Genomic DNA, 25401 nt, shown 5'->3' on the forward strand with positions numbered 1-25401 from the left:
TTTTTGCCCAAATCAAGAGGTTTCATAATTGTTTACCCTCTCTCTACCAATTCCCTTTCCAACATTACTAGCCACAGAGTTGGCCAATGAACAATAAACACAACAGTAGTCTGGAGGTCTCAATTTGTATCTTGGGAAGCATTATAAATTTTCCAACTCCCTAGACACAAATGTACAAAAAAAAAAAACCCTTGTTTTCTATACCAGTAATTGTGTGCTTTGTCTTGAAATTCAGACATTTACAAGAAAATCTAAATCACCTTAAATTAAGATTTATGTTAAATGTGGTCTAAAACCAGCAGAGTTATGTATTGTTTTCTTTTTTAGAATGATTTTATTCAAGCAAGCAACTTATTTCATTTCCTTGTTTGCTACAGTTTCCTGTGGTAAGTGAATTATCTATAAAACATGGAATTCAGGCTAAGACAGGAGTAGCCAAGCAAGTGGCACCACCCCTGGAGAAAGCTATTGAACATACAGCTTCGGGGGTGGAGATTGTCCCTGATGATTCAGGACACGTGTCTATTTAATGTTCCAAAACAAGGACCACTTGTCAGATATATTGCTCTAGACGTATGTTGCAGACCAGAGGAAGGAGCTCAGAAGTAGCAATGTCTTAGGACTTGTGTTAACAAAAACTTCTGTTCGCAGATGACACTCTGCAAAGCAAAACTTGAAACAAAAAAAGTTAGTCCTCTATTTTTATCATCAACAGTAAAAAATTAAACTTTATCTGAAAATTCAAAAGAGTGCTAGGCATTTTATAGTGTCTGGGTCCAATCCAAGTATCTGTTAGGAACACCATACATAGTTTTACTCTGGACCGCTAGGGAACCATTTCAAAAATGAAAGTAACTGGTTTAAATTTAACTTAGCAAACCATGCATTTGGATAGTTCTAGGTGAATAGCTTTCAACACCAGATTTCGATCTCATTTCTCTATTAATTTCATTAATTTTTGGAGAATAAAAATGATTCTGGACATTTCATTAATCATTACAGAGGGAGTTTTCTCTGTGTCCCCACAAGGCATGATTCTGGGTCTATGGTGACTTAAGAGGGCCACACAACAATGAGTATTTAACTTTCCTCAGATGTATGGCTACAATAAACATCTATAGGTAAGGTTTACATTCATAAAGAGACCTTTTTTTTTCCAGGAAAAAAGGCTTTTATTCCCCCTAAATCACAACTCCCCTGTGTCTGTCCCTCAACCCTGATTGCTCTTCTAAACTGTAATTTACAAACCCATGTGCAAACCCACTGAAAGGTGAGAAGGAGCATAAGCCAGAGACACTGGGAACCACAGCCAACTCCCGGGGGTTTTTCATTTTTTTGTTTTTTTGTTTTGTTTTGTTTTTTGGCAAAATAAATCATGATTATGGCTAGGAAAATCAGGGATGTAAGTAAGCAAAAATTTAGAAACTACATATTGCATGTAGTCCCCAAATTCAAACAGTCGTCGTTAAACATCTTTTATTTAGTCTTTCAGATATTTTTCTACATATACCTATTTGCACATTTCACAAAAAAGAGTTATTAACTGTGGACACTCTTTGACTTGCATTTTCCACTTATAGCCATCTTTTGGTGCAAATAAGTAATATATTTTGGAGCTTGCTATTCTTCTCTTTTTATGGTATTTTTGTGTGCACATTCTTATGCTCTTATTCAGTTATTTCTGTAGAATACATTTTTTGAAATAAAAATACTAGATTCAAAGGTATGAATATTTTTGAACGTTTTGTGGTGTGGCATCATGAAATTATCTTTCAGAAAGGTTACTCCCTAGTTGACTTTTTCTACCAGCTAATAAGAGTGCTCATTTACCCCACTTAGGCCAACTCTGACAGGCTTCTGTTGCTTTGCATCCTGACATATTTATCTTTCTGGAAACAGTGTCCTAATTTATTTCTGCAGAGCTGCTGCCTCTCAGTTTTGGTCCATGTGGTTCTGGTGACCCTGATTCTTCTGCTGAACCAGAAAGTGCACACATCCTCCTGGCTGTAGTGATCCAATCAGAGCCAACATCTTGCAACGAAGCTTTTGTTTAGACATCTAGAAATAAGACTCTTATGTTTTTTTTTTTCCAATTTGACTTGAAACTTAAGAGAATACAGAGGCCTGAGTTGTTAGTACTATTTTGCTACTACGTGGAGCTTGAGAGTAATGGTAACACCAAGACTGGAGCAAGTGGAAGGAGACACATTGTCCACTGATGCTATCAGTTGAGCACAATGTCCAGTTACTTTTTAAGCCAGATTCACCATGGGCTTTTTGGCTCCTGAACCAATAGATTTCATTTGTTTTTAAGCCACTTTGTACTAGGTTTTCCGTCATTTGCAATCAAAACCAGTATACAAATACTGGTTATTTAATTTTTCATTTTTGCTAATCTCATGGATAAAATGGCTTCTAGTTGTTTTAACTTGCCTATATTTGTGATTCTTCCCATTTTCATATACTTACTAATCACTTCTATTTCTTTTGTAAATTATCTTTTCATATTTGTTATCTAATTCTTTAAAATTAGAGTATTTTTCTTCTCATTATTGTTTATGGAATTGTTAAACAAGACTGAATAATCTGCCCAAAGTCCATGGACATGGGGGCCCATGTAAAAGCTTTGAAAGCCACCATCATTATGAGATAAATTATATAATAGTACTTTACATAGGCTCCAAAATACAGCACAGACACAGCTATCATTGTCATGGTCATCATTATCATCACGATCACCAACTTATGAGGATAAGCAAGAACACCTACTAGAAGTTTCTTTCCATTCAGCAACAAAATTGGTGTCTTTCTAGTCACTCCCTTCCCTGACTGTCACATAGCAGTTCACAGAGGCTCAGTTGCAGAATGAGAAGCTCTGGGCCAGGACCTGCCATTGTATGCATCCTTGCATGGGAACTGGGGGCTGGAAGAGGAGTGACTGCTTGATAATTATGAGTCAGTCAAAACCACCAACTGTCTGAAAAAAATAGGCCTTTTTGTAACTAGTATTGTCACTAAACCAACTCCTCCATGTTTTGTGCATACATGAAATCTAGGCAATACACTTGTATTCCCAAAAGCTTCCACTTGAAGAGATCTGTGCTCTTTCCAAATATAAACCTTACCCGAGAGGTGGTCATCTTGGCCACACCTCAGAGAGGGAGAGAGGCAGTCTTGCTGGGTTGGGTGGTCGTAATGGGGCTCAGGGCCAGAATCCCCAGGGGGTAGGATAGTGCAGAGAAGATGGCACTCTCCAGTGCTTAATAAAATGCATGTGGTCTAAGCTGCCCATTCCCTCAAAGGCAATAAAAAATAGGCACTATTTAAATTAAAGAGTAACTGCTGCCCCAGGGAATGGACAGGTTGTCATTGGAATAACCATGGTTAATGGTCAGTTGACGACTGAAATGAATGTGCTACCTGAACAGGAAAGCTTATTAACCAGATTTCAAAGACAGTCTTTCCCGGTAAATCCAAATTTACAAATTAAAGCCAGTAAAGACACCTAATTCTCTAATAATACGTGGGGTGCAGTATATTTTAGAGCTGGGAATAATTCCAAACCGCAAATAGTTCAAAATTTATTTTCAATTAAGCATACGCGTGCATTTGCTTAAACTATCTTAAAAATGAGTAAAAAATATTGTCAGTTTGTTTCAGTCATACTGAGATGAGGAACAATATTTAGCATTGCATGCTAGAAAAGGACACAGGATTGGGAGTCAGGGCTGGGTGACCGTCACAGGACTTTCACTAACTGTGTGGATCTTGGGCAAGTCTGTGTGCCCTGAGACTCAGTTATTTAACTTTCTTTTAAAAAACATAGTCCAGATGCAGATAACAAAGCCTGCCTCTAATTTCCCTTACAGAATTGTGAGAAGCTGGTGGAGATGTTTGTTACAAAAGTGTTTTGAAAATAGAGCAAATATTATTCTTTTTAAGGCATGATATTTTCATAGCATGTCAGGCAACAGGGAAAAACTAAGTTAGGATTTTATTTTATTGTGGGGAATTTATGTGCAAATTATTGTGCAATTTAATGAAAATAAGCCAATGTTTTATACAGAAGTACCCAGAAAATTAAATAACACTATACATTGTTCAAATAGTTGCCTTAATATATTTTATTTTCTCAGCATAATTAGAGTTGTATTATACAGGTCTTTGAGTAGTCAGTCAGTGGGAGAAGTTAAGACAACAGATATCTTTTTATTAAAATTATTATTTGAATTATCACAAATTAATTTTTATGGTTCTATCACAGGATGTCTGACTCAACTCTATGAAAACACCTTCTTCAGAGGTGGGGATGTAGCTTCCATGTACACCCCAAATGCCCAATACTGCCAGATGATGTGCACATTCCACCCAAGGTGTTTGCTATTCAGTTTTCTTCCAGCAAGTTCAATCAATGACATGGAGAAAAGGTAAAAGTTGGTATTTCATTATTGGAGAAGCCGTTTTTCAAAACTGAATCAGTTTTGTGCAGAAAGGTGTAGTATAACTGAGAGTTCTTCCTCAAAGGGGGTTCAAGGACCAACTTCAGCAAAATCCCGTCAAGAGGTTCTTACAAATGCAGATTCCTAGGCCACAACCCAGATTTGCTGAGCCAGAGTTTCTTGTGACCAGAAATCTGCATTTTAAACAATCACTGTGTTTCTTTAAAGTAGTAGAAGCTAGTCATTTTCTATTCAAAGCCTCAAAATGCTTGAACATTGTTGGGCTAAGAGATTGTCTCAAGAAAGAGTCTAACAGGTGAACATTTCATCTGAATAAAGAAACAGATTTAACTGTGTGACCCATGATCACATTAGCGGATAGCACAGTCCAAAGAAAATAACATAAGACAAGCATTTTGCTGAGAATGTAATTGAGAAAGATCTAGAACTTGTGATTTTGGGACAGGGCAGATCTAAATGGGGCCTATAGTGAGCCAGTTTGGGCACCTATGGCATGATGCTATGTATGCTGTGTGTGTGTATGTGTGCTTGTGCTTGTGTGAATATGTATTATTAACTGGAAATTTGTAAAAGTATTGGAAAAATAGTACTTATGGTTTTTTTTGTGTGTGTGATGGAGTCTCGCTTTGTAGCCCAGGCTGGAGTGCAGTGGCGCGATCTCAGCTCACTGCAACTTCCACCTCCCAGGTTCAAGCAATTCTCCTGCCTCAGCCTCCCAAGTAGCTAGGATTACAGGCACGCACCACCACGTCTGGCTAATTTTTGTAGTTTTAGTAGAGACGGGGTTTCACCACATTGGCCAGGCTGGCCTTGAACTCCTGACCTCGTGATCCACCTGCCTCTACCTCCTAATGTGCTGGGATTACAGGCATGAGCCACTGCACCCAGCCGTAATTACAATTTTTATTAGGTCAGAGAGATGCTTATTAATCACGAGCCACAGTTTCATCTTAATGATTTTTCCTTTTGATTAATATCCAGAGTAAGCTTTTCTTTGTTGTTCCCATTTCCATATCATAACTCTTTACTCATCTTCACTCTATGTGAGTTTACCAACTAGAAATTGGATAGTCATTCTCTGATCCCACATGTTAAACTTGTGGAGAAAACTCAGATTGTATGTGAGGATCATCATATTAAAAGTGGAGGAAGGTTCTAGAATTCTTATAAATAATGAAATTAACATGAAGGTGGACATCTAAGACAGAGGGAAGTCTTCCATTAAGTGCAGACTACAAGGAGTTAATAAGCAAGATGAACACGATATACAAATCCAGCTCTTATCACTAAGTTAACTTTTTAAGTAAATGAAAGTATTTGCAAAAATAATTACCAATTGAGGACATAGTTGCCTGAAAGTTTAAGAACACAGGAAAAATCATTAACTCTTTAATATGGTTGACTTCCTGTACTTAAAAAATGTGAGTGTAAAGAAAACGCAGTGATGGAGTTAGATATTATGGTGTGTTATAAAATTAGCTGTAGGAGTGTTCTTTCCAGCAAGTATTGGGGAAGCTATATTATTTTCCTTATTTCTGGTTTTATTTGTTAGTGTATAGAAAATGCCAGACATTTCCTCAATGTATGTTTATTATTCTACTTCCTAAGTAAAGCTACTTTTAAAACAGGTTTGGTTGCTTCTTGAAAGATAGTGTTACAGGAACCCTGCCAAAAGTACATCGAACAGGTGCAGTTTCTGGACATTCCTTGAAGCAATGTGGTCATCAAATAAGTGGTAAGTTGTGAATTTCTTAGCTACATTTGAGTTAATATTGGATCTCGCTTAGAACAGCTTTTGCTCAAAATTTGTACTGCTACAGCCTTTTGGAAGGCATCACTCATAAAGATAGGAGATGGGGCAGTATTCTGGACACAAAAGAGGGACCCATATTCATCTGGACACTTCTATTGTCTTTATTAATCAAGACATACTTAGTGAGCCTCTATTATTTATGAGGTTAGCACTCAAGGTAAGATTTACAGAAAATGAATCCAAATAATCGTGTCTCCTTGTTTCCAGATAAGAATTTTTAAGAAAACACAAGGGAACATCTCTCTCAAGTTCACTTGAGGGTAATTTTTATATCAGTGATTCTCAACCAGCAGTGATTTTGTCTCTTCCATTAGGGGTCATTTGACAATATCTGGAGACATTTTTGGTGGCTACAACTAGGGAGGATGCTATTAGCATTTACTAAGTAGAAGCCAGAATGTTTGAATGCTGCCCAACATTCTACAAGGCACAGGGCAGTCGTCCACAGCAAATAATTTTCTGGCCCAAAATGTCAACAGTGCTGACATCAAGAAACTCTGTGATATACCATTAGGCCCAAATTGAAGAACTGAGTTCTGCAAATCTTGCTAAGAATAATACTTCCTAAAGGAAACTTGAGGACTAGGATGTTAGAGAACTTTGATTCTGACATCTGAAGCTACTGATGTCTTGGGAAACAGTTTCCAATGCTATCCTAATAAATTTAAGACAAATGAACTATTTCTCAAACATGACTGGGACTGATAAGAAAGTGAAAAGTGCTGAAAAGATTCAACTGAGGGTTGTCAGAATCTTAAAATAACTGCTGTTATTCTATGTATGACTATATATCATTATCATTTTATTTTCCATATGCACAATTAATTTTGTAGGTTCAAATTTCAGATGTTTTTAAATTTGTCATCCTTTCCTCCCTCATTGATATCACCTCTTCAATACATACACACTTTGAGCCTGCTGTTTGCATTTTAACCAGTTATCAAAGGATGGCAATGCCTTCATTATACATATGGGCCTGACTTAGCCAGTATAATAGGTGTAGTCTACCTGAGAGGGAGTACATTTCCTATTTTAAAAGATCAATTTGTATGTTAATCCAATTTGGTATAAATTATTTGAGTAAGTGCTATTTCTGATTGTTGTATCTTGTAGCAAAATTTAAAGAAAAAGTAATTTGTGCCTTTCTCAATATTCCTGTTACTGTTAATGTATTCTAAAACTCAGTGTTACTCACTTAGCTTGCTTTTAATGTTTTTTTCTAACTTCATCATCTTAAAGTGAAAAATTGTTCCCAAGTACATAAAATCTCTACACTCAAGAACAATTCTAGTCAAAAGCATATAGAGCTTTCATATGGACACTTAAAAAGGTTTTATTTGTAAGAGTCCCATCCCAACTCTTAGCCTGTTCTTTTCTCACATGCAGAAAAATAGGAAAGAGACTTTGTTTCCACAGTCTGCAAATTCCTGTGTTTAAGAACCACAGTGAATAATCCACCTCCCTGCCCAACTCAACATACTGTCATATAGTTTTCCTGACAGTTTGTGTATTTTCTGTCTTTCCCACCCTTAAATTTAGTTTTATGACTTCAACCATGCTTCTTAGGAGTGGAAAGTTATCTGTAGTATATTATGGTTTATTCCACATAATCTTGGGGAATAAAACTTTAAAAAAGTATACAGTTTATACTTCTGGTTACATTACTTTCTTGACCAAAAGTCTAACCAAGAAATTTGAATCTTTAAAAAAAAAAAGAGCCTAATTTACTTCACTGTCTGTGAAAAGAATTATCTGTATCTTTTGCATGTAAGACAAATCTCAATGAAAAGGGTGCTTAAATAGAAGTTAACACTATTTTAAAGCAAGAATGGAAGTGGTTTCACCATGCGTAAACAACTCTCCACATTTTGTAATGATTGATCTGGATGCAATTTGTAATCAGACAGGAGAAGTCGAAAGCAAAGAAATAACACTGGGAGATAGAGAAGCTCCTTCATTCAATGCAAAGGGTCAAAGGCACATCAGTTTCTTTAATAATGCAAACCTCAGCACACATTATCAGTGTCCTCATTATTATTGCCTTGTTTATTTCCCACTGCTCATTGATAATTTCAACGTGAAATTTACCTGTATTGCTGCATGCATCTTGCAGTTTAAGAAGCGAAGTAACCCAATTTCAAAGCTAGTGCTTTAGGGAAAATATTGGATTGTATTTACTTCAAGCAGAGTTCGATAATTTATGGACATAATAAAAATTTTAAATCTCTTAGTTAATATAGCAGTTGCCAAAACTGGGCTATTATCATTCTAAACTACCAACCCAAATGGTAGTGGGTATCTAATCTACCTCTAGAAAGAAAATGGACTGTATTTGCTCTATGTATTTTTCTTGTACAGCTTGCCATCGAGACATTTATAAAGGAGTTGATATGAGAGGAGTCAATTTTAATGTATCTAAGGTTAGCAGTGTTGAAGAATGCCAAAAAAGGTGCACCAATAACATTCGCTGCCAGTTTTTTTCATATGCCACGCAAACATTTCACAATGCAGAGTACCGGTGAGTACAATTCAAGGTGTTTGTTCTTTGTATTGGTGCCTCCAGGATTTCACTGTATTCTTCTTAACCTCTTTTGTTCCCAAACTAAAAACCAAACAGGGCTTTTATTCTAACCACTTTCCTCATTTACTTACTCTATTTTTTTTTTATCTTTTATTTATTTATTTATTTATTTATTTATTTATTGAGATGGAGTCGCTCTCTGTCACCCAGGCTAGAGTGCAGTGGCGTAATCTTGACTCACTGCAACCTCCGCTTCCCGGGTTCAAGCGATTCTCCTGCCTCAGCCTCCCGAGTAGCTGGGATTACAGGCATCTGCCACCATGCCTGGCTAATTTTTGTATTTTTAGTAGAGTCGGGGTTTTACTATGTTGGTCAGGCTGGTCTCGAACTCCTGATCTTGTGATCCACCCGCCTCGGCCTCCCAAAGCGCTGGGATTACAGGCATGAGGCACCGTGCCTCGCCCTTCATTTTTTAATTAAATAATTCATTTAATTTCGTTTGTTTCTCTACTCTTTTCCCCTGGCATGTAATTGTACCGCATCTTCAAAGCCTGGCATCCTCTTCCCCTACTTCTCCAAAGCTGATTCTTGCAGGTCTTTCCTCAAATACCATCCCCTCCAAAAGGCCATTTCTGAGCATTCTCTTTTAAGTCACACTCAGCAGTTTATTTCATTCATAGAGCTAATCACAATTTGATATTAACTTGTGATTTTTTTTCCTTATTTTTAAATCTTATTTTTATTTGCATAGATGTATGGGGTGCAAGTTACTTTGATATATTTTTGTTACTTTGATATATTTTACAGTGGTAAAGTCTGGGCTTTTAGTATATCCATCACTGGAGTCATGTACATTGTACCCACTAAGCTATTTTTCAACACCCGCCCCCTTCCCACCTCTCTATCACCTTCCCAGTCTCTACTGTCTATCACTCCATGCTCTACTCAATTTTGGTGTCATTTTTTCCTGAAGCAAAATTTTGGTGTCATTTTTTCTGAAGTCATTTTCTGAAGTCTGTGTCATTTTTCGCTTTCCTGAAGCGAATTTTGGTGTCATTTTTCCTGAAGTTCCGTTTGCCCCACACATAGGCCTTGCTTATAGAGTGAGGGTTCAGTGTCACGGAGTCTCCTGCCTCATTCTCACCCTAACTTTTCCTTTACCCCTTTGCGAGGGGAAGGATGTCCATTAGGTTAATAATGCACACCCCTAACCCATTCATTATCAGGGTCATTGTTTTTCCACTGTGCATTTTAATACTAACTGTTACCTGCACTGCTCCCTGCCCCTCAAAGTGCAGAAAGCAAAGTAACCTCTTTTCTTCCCATTCAGGAACAATTGCCTATTAAAGTATAGTCCCAGAGGAACACCTACCGCTATAAAGGTGCTGAGTAACGTGGAATCTGGATTCTCACTGAAGCCCTGTGCCCTTTCAGAAATTGGTAATTGTAGGACTACTTCACTTTGTGATTGTGGTAGGTGGAATAGGAGCCCCCAGAGACGTCCCTGTGCTGAGCCCTGGGACCTGTGCGTGTGTTCCCATAGCTGGCAAAAGCGTTTCTGTCAATGGCATGCAGTTATGGGCTTCGAGATGGGGAGTTTACTCTGGATTTTCTGAATGGGCCCAATGTACTCACAGGGTTGAGTGCTCACAAGGCTCATAAGAAAAAGAGAGAGGCGGAAGGCTCAGAGCCAGAGAGAGAGGTTTGAAGGTGTTACACTGCTGGCTTTGAAGATGAAGGTCCATGAGCCAAGGAGTGCAGGCGGCCTCTAGAAGTTGAAAAGGGTGAGGAAACAGTTTCCCTGTGGAGCGTCCTGGAGGAAGAAGCCCTGCTGCTGTCTTGATTTTAGCCCAGTAAGGCCCAATCTCTAGAACAGTAAGATAAGAAATTTGTGCTGTTTTTAACCACTAAGTTTGTGGTTATGCCCCTAGAGCAGCAGTTATAGAAAACTAGTACGCTTATATTGTTAGAGTTACAGGAAACTAGTACAGTGATACTGTTACAGTTATAGGACAGTGATATAGGACAGTGATATTGTTATAGTTATAGGACACTAGTACAGTGATATTATTAGAGTTATAGGACAGTGATATAGGACAGTGATACTGTTATAGTTATAGGACACTAGTACAGTGATACTGTTATAGGTACAGTGATATTGTTATCGTTATAGGAAACTAGTACAGTGATACTGTTAGAGTTATAGGTACAGTGATATAGGACAGTGATACTGTTAGAGTTATAGGAAACTAGTACAGTGATACTATTAGAGTTAGAGGACAGTGATATAAGACAGTGATACTGTTAGAGTTATAGGAAACTAGTACAGTGATACTGTTATAGTTATAGGACAGTGATATAGGACAGTGATACTGTTATACTTGTAGGAAACTAGTACGGTGATACTGTTAGAGTTATAGGACAGTGATATAGGACAGTGATTCTGTTATAGTTATAGGAAACTAGTACGGTGATACTGTTATAGTTATAGGACAGTGATATAGGACAGTGATACTGTTATAGTTATAGGAAACTAGCACAGTGATACTGTTATAGTTATAGGACAGTGATATAGGACAGTGATACTGTTAGAGTTATAGGAAACTAGTACAGTGATACTGTTAGAGTTATAGGACAGTGATATAGGACAGTGATATTGTTATAGTTATAGGAAACTAGTACGGTGATACTGTTAGAGTTATAGGACAGTGATATAGGACAGTGATACTGTTATAGTTATAGGACACTAGTACGGTGATACTGTTAGAGTTATAGGACAGTGATATAGGACAGTGATACTGTTATAGTTATAGGACACTAGTACGGTGATACTGTTAGAGTTATAGGACAGTGATATAGGACAGTGATACTGTTATAGTTATAGGAAACTAGTACGGTGATACTGTTAGAGTTATAGCACAGTGATATAGGACAGTGATACTGTTATAGGAAACTAGTACAGTGATACTGTTAGAGTTATAGGACAGTGATATAGGACAGTGATACTGTTATAGTTATAGGACACTAGTACAGTGATACTGTTATAGGACAGTGATATAGGACAGTGATACTGTTATAGTTATAGGACACTAGTACAGTGATACTGTTATAGTTATAGGACAGTGATATAGGACAGTGATACTGTTATAGTTATAGGAAACTAGTACGGTGATACTGTTAGAGTTATAGGACAGTGATATAGGACAGTGATACTGTTATAGTTATAGGACACTAGTACAGTGATACTGTTATAGTTATTGGACAGTGATACTCTTAGAGTTATAGGAAACTAGTACAGTGATACTGTTATAGTTATAGGTACAGTGATATTGTTATAGTTATAGGAAACTAGTACAATGATACTGTTAGAGTTATAGGTACAGTGATATAGGACAGTGATATTGTTATAGTTATAGGAAACTAGTACAGTGATACTGTTATAGTTATAGGACAGTGATATAGGACAGTGATACTGTTATAGTTATAGGACACTAGTACAGTGATACTGTTACAGTTATAGGACAGTGATATAGGACAGTGATACTGTTAGAGTTATAGGAAACTAGTACAGTGATACTGTTATAGTTATAGGTACAGTGATATTGTTATAGTTATAGGAAACTAGTACAGTGATACTGTTAGAGTTATAGGTATGGTGATATAGGACAGTGATATTGTTATAGTTATAGGAAACTAGTACAGTGATACTGTTAGAGTTATAGGACAGTGATATAGGACAGTGATATTGTTATAGTTATAGGAAACTAGTACAGTGATACTGTTAGAGTTATAGGACAGTGATATAGGACAGTGATATTGTTATAGTTATAGGAAACTAGTACAGTGATACTGTTAGAGTTATAGGATAGTGATATAGGACAGTGATACTGTTATAGTTATAGGAAACTAGTACAGTGATACTGTTAGAGTTATAGGACAGTGATATAGGACAGTGATACTGTTACAGTTATAGGAAACTAGTACAGTGATACTGTTATAGTTATAGGACAGTGATATAGGACAGTGATATTGTTATAGTTATAGGAAACTAGTACAGTGATACTGTTAGAGTTATAGGACAGTGATATAGGACAGTGATACTGTTAGAGTTATAGGAAACTAGTACAGTGATACTGTTATAGTTATAGGTACAGTGATATTGTTATAGTTATAGGAAACTAGTACAGTGATACTGTTAGAGTTATAGGTACAGTGATATAGGACAGTGATTCTGTTATAGTTATAGGAAACTAGTACAGTGATACTGTTAGAGTTATAGGACAGTGATATAGGACAGTGATACTGTTATAGTTATAGGAAACTAGTACAGTGATACTGTTAGAGTTATAGGACAGTGATATAGGACAGTGATACTGTTATAGTTATAGGAAACTACTACAGTGATACTGTTATAGTTATAGGACAGTGATATAGTACAGTGATACTGTTATAGGAAACTAGGACAGTGATACTGTTATAGTTATAGGACAGTGATATAGGACAGTGATTCTGTTATAGTTATAGGAAACTAGTACAGTGATACTGTTATAGTTATAGGTACAGTGATATAGGACAGTGATACTGTTATAGTTATAGGAAACTAGTACAGTGATACTGTTATAGTTATAGGACAGTGATATGGTTATAGGAAACTAGTACGGTGATACTATTATAGTTATAGGTACAGTGATATAGGACAGTGATACTGTTATAGTTATAGGACAGTGATATGGTTATAGGAAACTAGTACGGTGATACTATTATAGTTATAGGTACAGTGATATAGGACAGTGATACTGTTATAGTTATAGGACAGTGATATTCTTATAGTTACAGTGGTATAGTTATAGTGAAAGGTACAGTGATATTGGTACAGTTATAGGACAGTGATATTGTTATAGTTATAGGACAGTGATGTAGTTACAGTGATATAGGTACAGTGATATAGTTATAGGACAGTGATATAGGTACAGTGATATTGTTATAGTTATAGGACAGTGATATTGTTACAGTTATAGGTACAGTGACATTGTTATAGTTATAGGACAGTGATATTGTTATAGTTATAGGTACAGTGATATTGTAGCAAAACTGTAAGGTCATTCCTTGGTTGTGTCCCTATCTAGTGAAATGACTCTACCAGGGGTAGGGAAATAAAACTCTGTCGTTTCACACATAAAGGTAATTTCAATGGAATTATCCAGAAAATTGCCATGGCATTCCACCTCATTTAGCATGTCAGGATGTTAATGACAAGATGTTACTAAAAGCAAATCCCTTACGGCCAGTTTTCCGCAGTACTGGGTGCTGGCTCTGTGCCTGGCCCTGTTCGGGTGCTGGGCTAGGATTTCCCTGTGGAAGGTTGGGAAGGTTGGTTACAAGGTGGCTATTTTCCTGTCTCCTCTTTGCGACAGCACACCTTCTCCGTGGTGTGTGCCAGGTTCACGTGTACTGGGGATTTAATTTTAACGTTCATATTATTTTTTTCTGGGAGAGTTTTTGAAGGCTGCCAGGAGGCAGGACTCGATGCAAACATGCTCCATTCTGTACCCAGCCCTGTTGCTGGAAGGATTTGCTGCACTTACCCAGGGAACAGGCAAGCTCGTGCTGTGGCTCTGGGCTGTCACAGCTGCTGTCCACACCTGGGAGAGCACCCTGGATGGCTCATCTGTGTACTTGCTTTCTTGTTAAATTGCAGTGAGTTCACATGTGATTTAATCGGATCAAATGGCCTTTACAGACTGATAAAAATATGGCTGTTTCAGGTGGTGTTTTGAGCTGCTAATGGCGTGGCTTTTCACTGAGTACGTACGTGGTCCCCGTTCCTCAGGGAACACCCAATAGCCACATGCGTCCTATACCTAGAGTAGCGCTGTCTCCTGGCCGAACTGCCCAAATGAGATTCATAAGTTAGGGATGATCTGTAGTTATCACTACAGATTTGTCCTTGGTTTCACCAAGGATTTTCCTAATTTTACAAACAAAACCCCTAAGGCTCCTGGAAGGAGGGTAGAAGTGAAGGTGCTCCGGGGGCCACACAGCTGATGAGCTGAACCAGAACTCGACCCTTGGGTCACACACATTTCACAGTGCTCACTCCACCTTTTGTTTTTTTAATGGATTTAATGGTGTTTTAAAGCCTCCTGCCTCTCAACACATATGAATTCATTATATTTACAGATTTCCTTCTCTTGTGGTCCATCTTCCTGCATAGATCTTGAGAGATGTCAGGGTAACCACGTTTCCTCAGTTAATTTAACAAAACCATTTGCAACTCTGACATGGAAAATTCCTACCATGTGACTTATTAATTTATCAATTGAGATGGTAAACATATTTTCAAGCCAAAAGGAGGAAAACATAAATTGGAAAAAAAAGGTTTTTTTATTTTTATCACCTCTGGGGAAGAAAGTCTGATAAACGAACTGGTTGATAAAATTGCAATTAGGGGAAGCAACATCATGGTTTCTGTTCGGAGGCTAAACAGATGGCATACTTGAAATAGAGAATGTCCTAGAAATCAACTGGTTGCTTGGCCAAAATATCTATAAATAGTGCCCAACATATTAGATAGGAAAAGCAAAGTAAAAACAATTTTAACAGGTTAGGACATTGGGCTGAAGTATTGCATATATTTAATGTCATGTGCGTCCATGTGAAGAGACCACTAAACAGGCTTTGTATGAGCAATAAAGCTTTTTAATCACCTGGGTGCAGGCAGGCTGAGTCCGAAAAAGAGAGTCTCAGTGAAGGGAGATGGGGTGGGGCCGTTTTATAGGGTTTGGGTAGGTAGTGGGAAATTACAGTCAAAGAGGGTTGTTCTCTGGCGGGCAGGTGTGGGGGTCACAAGGTGCTCAGTGGGGGAGCTTCTGAGCCAGGAGAAGGAATTTCACAAGGTAATGTCATCAGTTAAGGCAGGAACCGGCCATTTTCACTTCTTTTGTCATTCTTCAGTTACTTCAGGTCATCTAGATGTATACGTGCAGGCCTGGGCCCAGAGGCCTGACATTCCTGTCTTCTTATATTAATAAGAAAAAGAAAACGAAATAGTGGTAAAGTGTTGGGGTGGCGAAAGTTTTTGGGGGTGGTATGGAGAGATAATGGGTGATGTTTCTCAGGGCTGCTTTGAGCGGGATTAGGGGCTGTGTGGGAACCTAGAGTGGGAGAGATTAAGCTGAAGGAAGATTTTATGGTAAGGGGTGATATTGTGGGGTTGTTAGAAGCAGCATTTGTCATATAGAATGATTGGTGATGGCCTGGATACGGTTTTGTATGAATTGAGAAACTAAATGGAAGACACAAGGTCTGAATAAGAGAAGGAGAAAAACAGGTGTTAAAGGACTAAGAATTGGGAGGACCCAGGACATCTAATTAGAGAGTGCCTAAGGGGGTTCAGTGTAATTACTTGCTTGATTGGTGAGTTTTTGGGCTCTATCCTTGACAGAGTCCTCCTTTTTAAGTTGGAGGCTGAGCTTGGTGAGGTGTGTTTTTAAAAGACCATTAGTCCGTTCTACCTTTCCTGAAGATTGAGGATGGTGAGGGGTGTGAAGGTTTTACTGAATACCAAGAGCCTGAGAAACTGCTTGGGTGATTTGACTAATAAAGGCCGGTCCATTATTGGACTGTATAGAGGTGGGAAGGCCAAACTGAGGAATTATGTCTGACAGAAGGGAAGAAATGACCACGGTGGCCTTCTCAGACCCTGAGGGAAAGTCCTCTACCCATCCAGTGAAAGTGTCTACCCAGACCAAGAGGTATTTTAGTTTCCTGACTCGGGGCCTGTGAGTAAAGTCAATTTGCCAGTCCTGGGCGGGGGCAAATCCCCGAGCTTGATGTGTAGGGAAGGGAGGGGACCTGAACAATCCCTGAGGAGGAGTAGACTAGCAGATGGAACACTGAGAAGTTATTTTTTGAGGATAGATTTTTACGATGGAAAGGAAAAGAGAGGTTTTAAGAGGTGGGTTAGCGGCTTGTAACTTACATGGAAGAGTTTATGAAATGATGACAGAATAGAATGGGCCTGTGAGTCTGGAAGGAGATATTTTCCTTGGTCCAAGAACTATTTGCCTTGTGTGGGAAGAGATTGATAGGTGGAAGTTTCAGTGGGGGAGTAGATGGGAGTGACAGATGAGGAGGAAAAAAACTGGCTGTGAGGGATAGAAGTTGGAATGCTAGCTGCTTTTTTAGCTACCTTATCAGCATAGGCATTGTCCTGAGCAATGGGATCTGATGCCTTTTGGTGGCCCTTGCAGTGAATGACTTCAGCTTCCTTTGGAAGTAAAGTGGCCTTGAGAAGAGTTTTTATTAAAGAGGCATTAAGATGGAGGACCCTTGTGTAGTGAGGAAACCTCCTTCAGCCCATATAACCGCATGGTGGTGCAGAATATGGAAGGCATATTTAGAGTCAGTATAAATATTGACGCGTAGTCCCTTTGCAAGAGTGAGGGCCTGAGTTAAGGCAATGAGTTCAGCTTGCTGAGAGGTAGTGGAGGGGGGCAGAGCAGTAGCCTCAGTGATAGATGTGGAAGATACTATAGCACAGCCTACCTTTGCTGGTGAGTGGTGATTAGGCCTGGTGGAACTGCCATCAATAAACCAAGTGTGATCAGGGTAAGGAACAGGAAAGAAGGAAATATGGGGAAATGGAGTGGATGTCAGGTGGATCAGAGAGATACAGTCATAGGGGTGGGGGCCAGCCTAAAACAGTAAGGTCAAGTTGTTTGGACAGAAAGGCTATAGGGCGCGGTCCCGGCTCTTGTGTAAGAATTTTGACTGCGCAGCCCTGCACTTTGGCTGTGTGTAATGAAAAGGATTGGGATGAGTTAGGGAGAGCTAGTGTGGGAGCAGCTTCTAGGGCTGTTTTTAAGGAATGGCAAGAGGAGTGGCTAAAGGATTTAGGAACTTTGGGGTCAGCTAGCTTTGCTTTTGTGAGTTTATATAATGGTTTAGTCAGGATGGTAAAACTAGGTATCCAAAGGCGGAAGTACTTAACCATGCCTAGGAAGAAAAGAGGTTGTTTTGTAGAAGGGGTTGGGGTTTGGGAGATGAGCCAGACACGATCAGCAGGGAGAGCACATGTGTTTTCATGAAGAATTATGCTGAGATAGGTAATGGATGAGGAAGAAATTTGGGCTTGACTGAAGTAATGGGGGCTGTCCGTGAAGCTTTGTGGCAGTACAGCCCAGGTAAGTTGCTGAGGCTGATGGGTGTCAGGGTCAGTCCAAGTGAAAGCGAAGAGAGGCTGGGATGGAGGGTGCAAAGGAATAGTAAAGAAAGCATGTTTGAGATCCAGAACAGAATAATGGGTTGTGGAGGGAGGTATTGAGGATAGGAGAGTATATGGCTTTGGTACCATGGGGTGGATAGGCAAGACAATTTGGTTAATGAGGCACAGATCCTGAACTAACCTGTAAGGCTTGTCTGGTTTTTGGACAGGTAAAATGGGGGAATTGTAAGGAGAGTTTATAGGCTTCAAAAGGCCACGCTGTAACAGGTGAGTGATAACAGGCTTTAATCCTTTTAAAGCATGCTGTGGGATGGGATATTGGCATTGAGCGGGGTAAGGGTGATTAGGTTTTAATGGGATGGTAAGGGGTGCATGATCGGTTGCCAAGGAGGGAGGAGAGGTGTCCTATACTTGTGGATTAAGGTGGGGACACACAAGGGGAGGATGTGAAGGAGGCTTTGAACTGGGGAAAAGGGTGGCAATGAGGTGTGGCTGTGGCCTAAGAACAGTCAGGGAAGCGGATAATGGAGTTAAAATGCCTCGACCTAGTAAGGGAGCTGGGCAGGTGGTGATAACTAAAAAGGAGTGCATAAAAGAATGTTGTCCAAGTTGGCACCAGAGTTGGGGAGTTTTAAGAGGTTTAGAAGCCTGGCGGTCAATACCTACAACAGTTATGGAGGCAAGGGAAACAGGCCCTTGAAAAGAACGTAATGTGGAGTGGGTAGCCTCTGTATTAATTAAGAAGGGGACGGATTTACCCTCCACTGTAAGAGTTACCTAAAGCATCTGTGATGGTCCAGGAGGCTTCTAAGGTGATTGGGCAACGTCAGTCCTCAGCCGCTAAGCCAAGAAGATCTGGGAAGGAGTCAGAGAGCCTTGGGCCAGAGTTCCAGGGGCTCTGGGAGTGGCTGCCAGGCGAGTTAGACAGTCTGATTTCCAGTGGGGTCCCACACAGATGAGACACAGCTTAGGAGGAATCCCAGGCTGCAGGCATTCCTTGGCCCATTGGCCAGATTTCTGGCACTTGAAACAAGATCCTGATGGAGGACGTCCTGTAGGAATGCTTGACCACTGCAGTTTAGGCATTTTGAAGTTTTTGTGCATGCTGGAGATGTGGCTGGGTTTTGTCTCACAGCAGAGGCAAGGAATCGCAACTCAGAAATACATTGCTACTTGGCTGCCTCTATTATTGTACACCTTGAAGGCGAGGTTAATTAAGTCCTCTTGTGGGGTTTGAGGGCTGGAATCTAATTTCTGGAGTTTTTTGTTTGTTTGTTTGTTTGTTTTTTAATGTCAGGAGCTGACTGGGTGATAAAATGCATATTGAGAATAAGACAGCCTTCTGACCCTTCTGGGTCTAGGGCTGTAAAGCGTCTCAGGGTTGCTGCCAAACGGGCCATGAACTGGGCTGGGTTTTTCATATTTGATGAAAAAGAGCCTAAACGCTCACTGATTTGGGAGAGGTCGGATAAATAAAAAGGAACATTAATCTTGACTATGCCTTTAGCTCCAACCACCTCTTTAAGAGGAAATTGTTGGGCAGGTGGGGGAGGGCTAGTCGTGGAATGAAACTGTAAGCTGGACCGGGTGTGAGGAGGGGAGGTGATAGAAGGATTATAGGGTGGAGGAGCAGAGGCTGAGGAAGAATTGGGACCTGGCTTGGCCTGGCAAGGAGCAGCCTGGGGAGGAGGGGAGAGGTCAGATGGGTCCATAGAAAAGGAGGATTGGAAAGGCTCAGCAACGCTTGGGGTTGGGATTGAGAGGACAGATGGGTTGGGATTGAGGGGACAGATGGGAGGGAAAGAAGGAAGATTTGGGACGAGTTGCATTGGGAACAGAGACTGGGGAGGGACCGATGTGTAAAAGAATGCCTGGACATCAGGCACCTCAGACCGTTTGCCCATTTTATGACAAGAATTATCTAGATCTTGTAGGATGGAAAAATCGAAAGTGCCATTTTCTGGCTATTTGGAACCATTGTTGAGTTTGTATTGGGGTTAAGCAGCATTGCAGAAGAAAATAAGGCATTTAGGTTTTAGGTCAGGTGTGAGTTGAAGAGGTTTTAAGTTCTTGAGAACATAGGCCAAGGGAGAAGAAGGAGGAATGGAGGGTGGAAAGTTGCTTATAGTGAAGGAGGCAAGCCCAGAGAAAAGAGAGGGTAGAGACATGGAGAGAAGGGGTGGGGGTGCTTGCCCCCAGGAAAGTGGTGCTTGCCACTAAGGGTGAAGGATCAAGGCAGGCATTCGCGCGGTGATCAGGTACCTCTGAAACGTGGGTGAATAATCAAGCAGGTGTCCCCGCAGTGATTAAACACCAAGGAAAGACTATCTTCCCGAGTCCATGACCAGTGCCAGAGTTTTGGTTTCATGGATAAAACGCGCCTCCTCTACCAGAAAATGAAAGGAATTGAAATTAAGAGAAGGGCGAGATTGAAGGATGGCGCCAGGATTGAAAGGAGAAAGAGGTTGAGGGATAGGGAGAGAGGTTGGATAAGAGAGTGAAAAGAGGCTGCTTACCCAATTTAAAATCGGTGAGATGTTCCCTGGGCTTGTTGGTCTGAGGACCAGAGGTCATGGGTGGATCTTTCTCATGGAGCAAAGAGCAGGGGGACAGGGGATTGATTTCCCAAGGGAAATCCCCTGATCTGAGTCACAGCACCAAATATCACATGCATCCATGCGAAGAGACCACCAAACAGGCTTTGTGTGAGCAAGAAAGCTTTTTAATCACCTGGGTGCAGGCGGGCTGAGTCCAAAAAGAGAGTCAGTGAAGGGAGATAGGGGTGGGGATGTTTTATAGGATTTGGGTAGGTAGTGGAAAATTACAGTCAAAGGGGGTTGTTCTCTGGCGGGCAGGGGTGGGGATCACAAGGTGCTCAGTGGGGGAGCTTCTGAGCCAGGAGAAGGAATTTCACAAGGTAATGTCATCAGTTAAGGCAGGAACCGGCCATTTTCACTTCTTTTGTCATTCTTCAGTTACTTCAGGCCATCTGGATGTATGCATGTAGGCTTGGGCCCAGAGGCCTGACATTTAACATGGATAAATGTAAAGTTCTTAGAATCATTCATACACATTGGAAAAGATGGGGCTTAATCGCACTTTATAAGACTTGAAGGATGTTTGAGAATCACTATGAAACTGCTGAAAATACCAAGAAAATTTAATTCTTATGTATATAAATAATGTGTCTGTTTTACATGAATCCCTTCTATCAAGCTTGGTATTTTAATATGGCATATATTGTTTTTTCATAGTAGATTTAAAATTTTTGATATCTGATTTAGATAACATAAAATTAACCCTTTGAAAGTGTACAACTCTGTGGTTTTTAGTATATCCACCTGATTGCACAACAATCACCACTGTCTAGTTCCAGAAGATTTTTATCACCACAAAAGAAAGGCTGTATCCAGGCCGGGTGTGGTGGCTCACGCTTGTAATCCCAGCACTTTGGGAGGCCGAGGCGGGCGGATCACGAGGTCAGGAGATTGAGACCATCCTGGCTAACACGGTGAAACCCTGTCTGTACTAAAGATACAAAAAAATTAGCTGGGCGCGGTGGCAGACGCCTGTAGTCCCAGCTACTCAGGAGGCTGAGGCAGGAGAATGGCGTGAACCCAGGAAGCGGAGCTTGCAGTGAGCCAAGATTGCGCCACTGCACTCCAGCCTGGGTGACAGAGCAAGACTCCATCTCACAAAAAAATAATAAAAATAAAATTAAAAAAAAAAAAGAAAGGCTGTCTTTCTCCTTTCCCATTGGCCGTCTTTCTCCATTCCCTACTCCTCCAATCCCCTGGCAACCACTAATCTACTTTCCATGTCTGTGGACTTGACTCTTCGGGACATTTTACATAAATGGAATCATGCAATGCAGCACAGTTTGCATCTGGCTTTTTTCACCTGGCATGTTTTCAAGGCTCATTCGTATTCTAGCATATATCAGTACTTTGTTCCTATTTAGGACTAAATAAGATTCTATTGTATGAATAAAACATATTTTGTTTATATACTTAGTTTGATGAACATTTGAGTTGTTTCTGGATTTTTTTTTTTTTTTTTTTTTTTTTTTGCCTCATGAATAATGCTGCTATGGACAACAGTTTTTGGGTAGGCATGCATTTTAAATTCTCTTATGTATATACTTAGGATTAAAATTGCTGGATCATAGAGTAACTCCATGTTTAACTTTTTGATGAATTGCCAAACTGTTTTTGAGAGCAGCTACACAATTTTACATTCTTACCAGCAACAATTGAGGGCTTCAATCTCTACAACCTTAACAACACTTGTTATTGTCTTTGTAATTATTGCCTTTCTAGGCAGTGTGAAGTGGTGTCTCACTGTGGTTTTGATATGCATTTCCCTAATGACTAACAATGTTGTGTATCTTTTCGTGTGCTCATTTTCAATTTGAATACATTCTTTGGGAAAATCTCTGTTTAAATCTTTTGGCCATTAAAAATAATTGGGTTATTTTCATTGTTGAGTTGTATGAACTCTTTATATACTCTGGATACTACACTCTTATGACATATATTATTTTCAAAATTTTTCTGTGCATCTGCAGGTCATCTTTTCACTTTACTGATGGTGTTCTTTGAAGCACCAAAGTTTTTAAACTTGGTGAAATCCAGTCTGGCTTTATTCTTGCATGTGCTTTACCTAAAACGCCAAAACCTAATTCATGGTTAGGAAGATTTTTGCTTATGATTTGTTCTTAGAGGTTTATAGTTTTAGCTCTTACATTTAGGCATTTGATGTATTTTAAATTAAATTTTGTATATGCTGTAAAGTAGGAATCCAACTTAATTCTTGCATGTGGATATTCAGTTATTCCATTGTCTTGAAAACCTTTTCAAAATCAATTGTCTATAAATGTAAGAGTTTATTTTTGGACCATCAGTTCCATCCCATTGACCTGTATGTCTATCCTAATGCCAGTTACAGTCTTGATTACCATAACTTTGTAGTAAGTTTTGAACTCAGACAGTCTTGAGTGCTTTTATTTTGTTCTTTTTCAAGATTAATTTGGTTATTCCGGATCTTTTGCATTTCCATATGAATTTTAGGATGGTTGTCAATTTCTGCAATAAAAAAGCAGCAGGATTTTGATAGAGAGTGCGTTGAATCTGTAGACCAATGAGTATCAATGGAATTACGTGTTATCAAATTTAGTAAACTACATAAACGATATGTACACAACTAAAACGAAACTAAGATATAAGATCATATTCATGTAATGATAATAAAAGTGGATTGTCTCCTGTTCTAATTTTAATAGGCACAAGGCATTTTTGTTAATCACTTCTTATTAAAGAATTTTTTATAATATTCAGGAAAATACAACAAAAAAACCCTTACATTCCTAAGGCCTCAGAGTCAGAGTAATATAAAGGAAACGTAAACACATGCTGAGTAATGCAGGCATTTGGCAATGGTGGTGACTGGAGCTGGGAGCACAGCTTTTATTTCTCTGAAATAGGAATTTGCCCCTTAGAGTTAGACCAGTTTTGCCTTCCTCTGAATGGCAAACAGTTTGGAGACACTTTAAAGGACACTTTTTCACTTAGGATGTTTAGTACTATGAATAATAAATAGTCACAATCTCCTTAACTATGGTGACAAAATACAAGCAAATTTAGCCTCGTGTCATTTCCTAAGGAACATCTTCTCTCTGTGAGTTCACAGGTTGCCACATGAATGTCTTCCAGCATCTTGCGTTCTCAGATGTGGATGTTGCCAGGGTTCTCACTCCAGATGCTTTTGTGTGTCGAACCATCTGCACCTATCACCCCAACTGCCTCTTCTTTACATTCTATACAAATGCATGGAAAGTCGAGTCACAAAGGCGAGTATGCATGGGGAGCACTTGCTGCTGTACTGTCATCACTTTTATAGTCTGAGTTCTTGAAAGTTTCGTTCATTTCCCTCAAAACACTTGAACCTGCAGTTTAAGTAGGTACTGTTCTGCCAGGTGCAGATTAGTTAAGAGATTAGCAGACTTCTCTGCCTATCTTCTCTTACTTTAAAACAAATGTTACCATTGAATCAAGGAAGCAGTAGCCATGAGAAAAAAGAGGGATCTGACGCCTTTGAATGAAGATTCGAAACATGATCTTCATGTTTTGTATTAGCTTGGAGTAAAATCCACTCGCTGGCAGTATAGCCCTTAAGCTTGTTGCCTCTTGTCTTTGTTTCGGAAACTAGAGCCCTGTTTATTCTGATCAAGGCTCTGGCCCACTGTCTTTATCTCAGATAACCCACCCTCTTCTGCACACAGCATGGAGCTAAGAGAAGGGTGTCTAGTTATGTAATATCATCGGCAGCATGAATTCCCAGAATTTGTTCTTTGATTTTTTTGTTTGTTTGTTTTTCCAGTTAGAAGGTGGAACTTCATCATTGTCCTCTTTTCAGGTTGTCTGTGCCTATTAGTTTTCTCCAGAGGGAGAGGTGGCTTGATTTACATTTAATCTCTGCAATTTATTAGAGTCCTGTAGTTGGATTTACTTTGAAGAGAGTTTCCCAGAAGAATAAAATTTGCCGAGTTGCTTTTTGGGTGTGAGCTGCTTTTGTATTTGCCTAATGCCTTTAATGCAAATTTCTTTCTTTCTCTCTTGCTTTTTTAAAAAAATAGAAATGTTTGTCTTCTTAAAACATCTGAAAGTGGCACACCAAGTTCCTCTACTCCTCAAGAAAACACCATATCTGGATATAGCCTTTTAACCTGCAAAAGAACTTTACCTGGTAATGTGATTTGATAATAATATTACATAAAATGTAACCTATTTCATGACTTTTAACAGCAACAGTGATGAAACAATCCTCAAGGTAACAGAAACTTGTGTAAATGTCGTTCATTGCTTTTCTCATTTGATATCTTTTTGTGTTTATAATTGACACAGAACCCTGCCATTCTAAAATTTACCCGGGAGTTGACTTTGGAGGAGAAGAATTGAATGTGACTTTCGTTAAAGGAGTGGATGTTTGCCAAGAGACTTGCACAAAGATGATTCGCTGTCAGTTTTTCACTTATTCTTTACTCCCAGAAGACTGTAAGGAAGAGAAGTAAAGGAAATTTTATTTTTCAAAGACAGTTGACATGACCATTTCATATTCTTTTTCCCCCTGTGAAGTCTTACTCTTTCTACTGTTCATTTCATCTAGGTGTAAGTGTTTCTTAAGATTATCTATGGATGGTTCTCCAACTAGGATTGTGTATGGGACACAAGGGAGCTCTGGTTACTCTCTGAGATTGTGTAACACTGGGGACAACTCTGGTGAGTAACCTCACTTTTTCGTGGACCTGTCAGGGACGTCTGTCATGTTGATAGTTTGCTTAGTCTTAAGGAATTATGTGTCTTGTTCTCCTTGGTTAGAAGGG

General features: G+C 39.4%; 1 protein-coding gene across 3 annotated transcripts in view; it reads left to right on the top strand.

Moving 5' to 3' along the window:
• Positions 1-25401, top strand: part of KLKB1 (kallikrein B1) — a 48236-nt gene that overhangs the window by 16173 nt on the left and 6662 nt on the right. Inside the window, exons 2-11 of one of the 3 annotated variants that reach the window (XM_063705686.1) lie at positions 328-386; positions 1003-1121; positions 4265-4427; positions 6089-6195; positions 8632-8791; positions 10125-10267; positions 23709-23868; positions 24655-24764; positions 24923-25085; positions 25185-25297. In XM_063705686.1, coding sequence (XP_063561756.1) covers positions 4321-4427; positions 6089-6195; positions 8632-8791; positions 10125-10267; positions 23709-23868; positions 24655-24764; positions 24923-25085; positions 25185-25297 — 1063 coding nt within the window. In that variant the 5' untranslated portion in view covers positions 328-386; positions 1003-1121; positions 4265-4320. Of the gene's footprint in view, positions 1-327; positions 387-1002; positions 1122-4264; positions 4428-6088; positions 6196-8631; positions 8792-10124; positions 10268-23708; positions 23903-24654; positions 24765-24922; positions 25086-25184; positions 25298-25401 lie in introns of those variants that run through there. The other 2 variants (XM_055385885.2, XM_019025789.2) reach the window with 2 other exon arrangements.

The sequence above is a fragment of the Gorilla gorilla genome, chromosome 3 (assembly GCF_029281585.2).
Source record: "Gorilla gorilla gorilla isolate KB3781 chromosome 3, NHGRI_mGorGor1-v2.1_pri, whole genome shotgun sequence".
Classification (NCBI taxonomy): domain Eukaryota; kingdom Metazoa; phylum Chordata; class Mammalia; order Primates; family Hominidae; genus Gorilla; species Gorilla gorilla.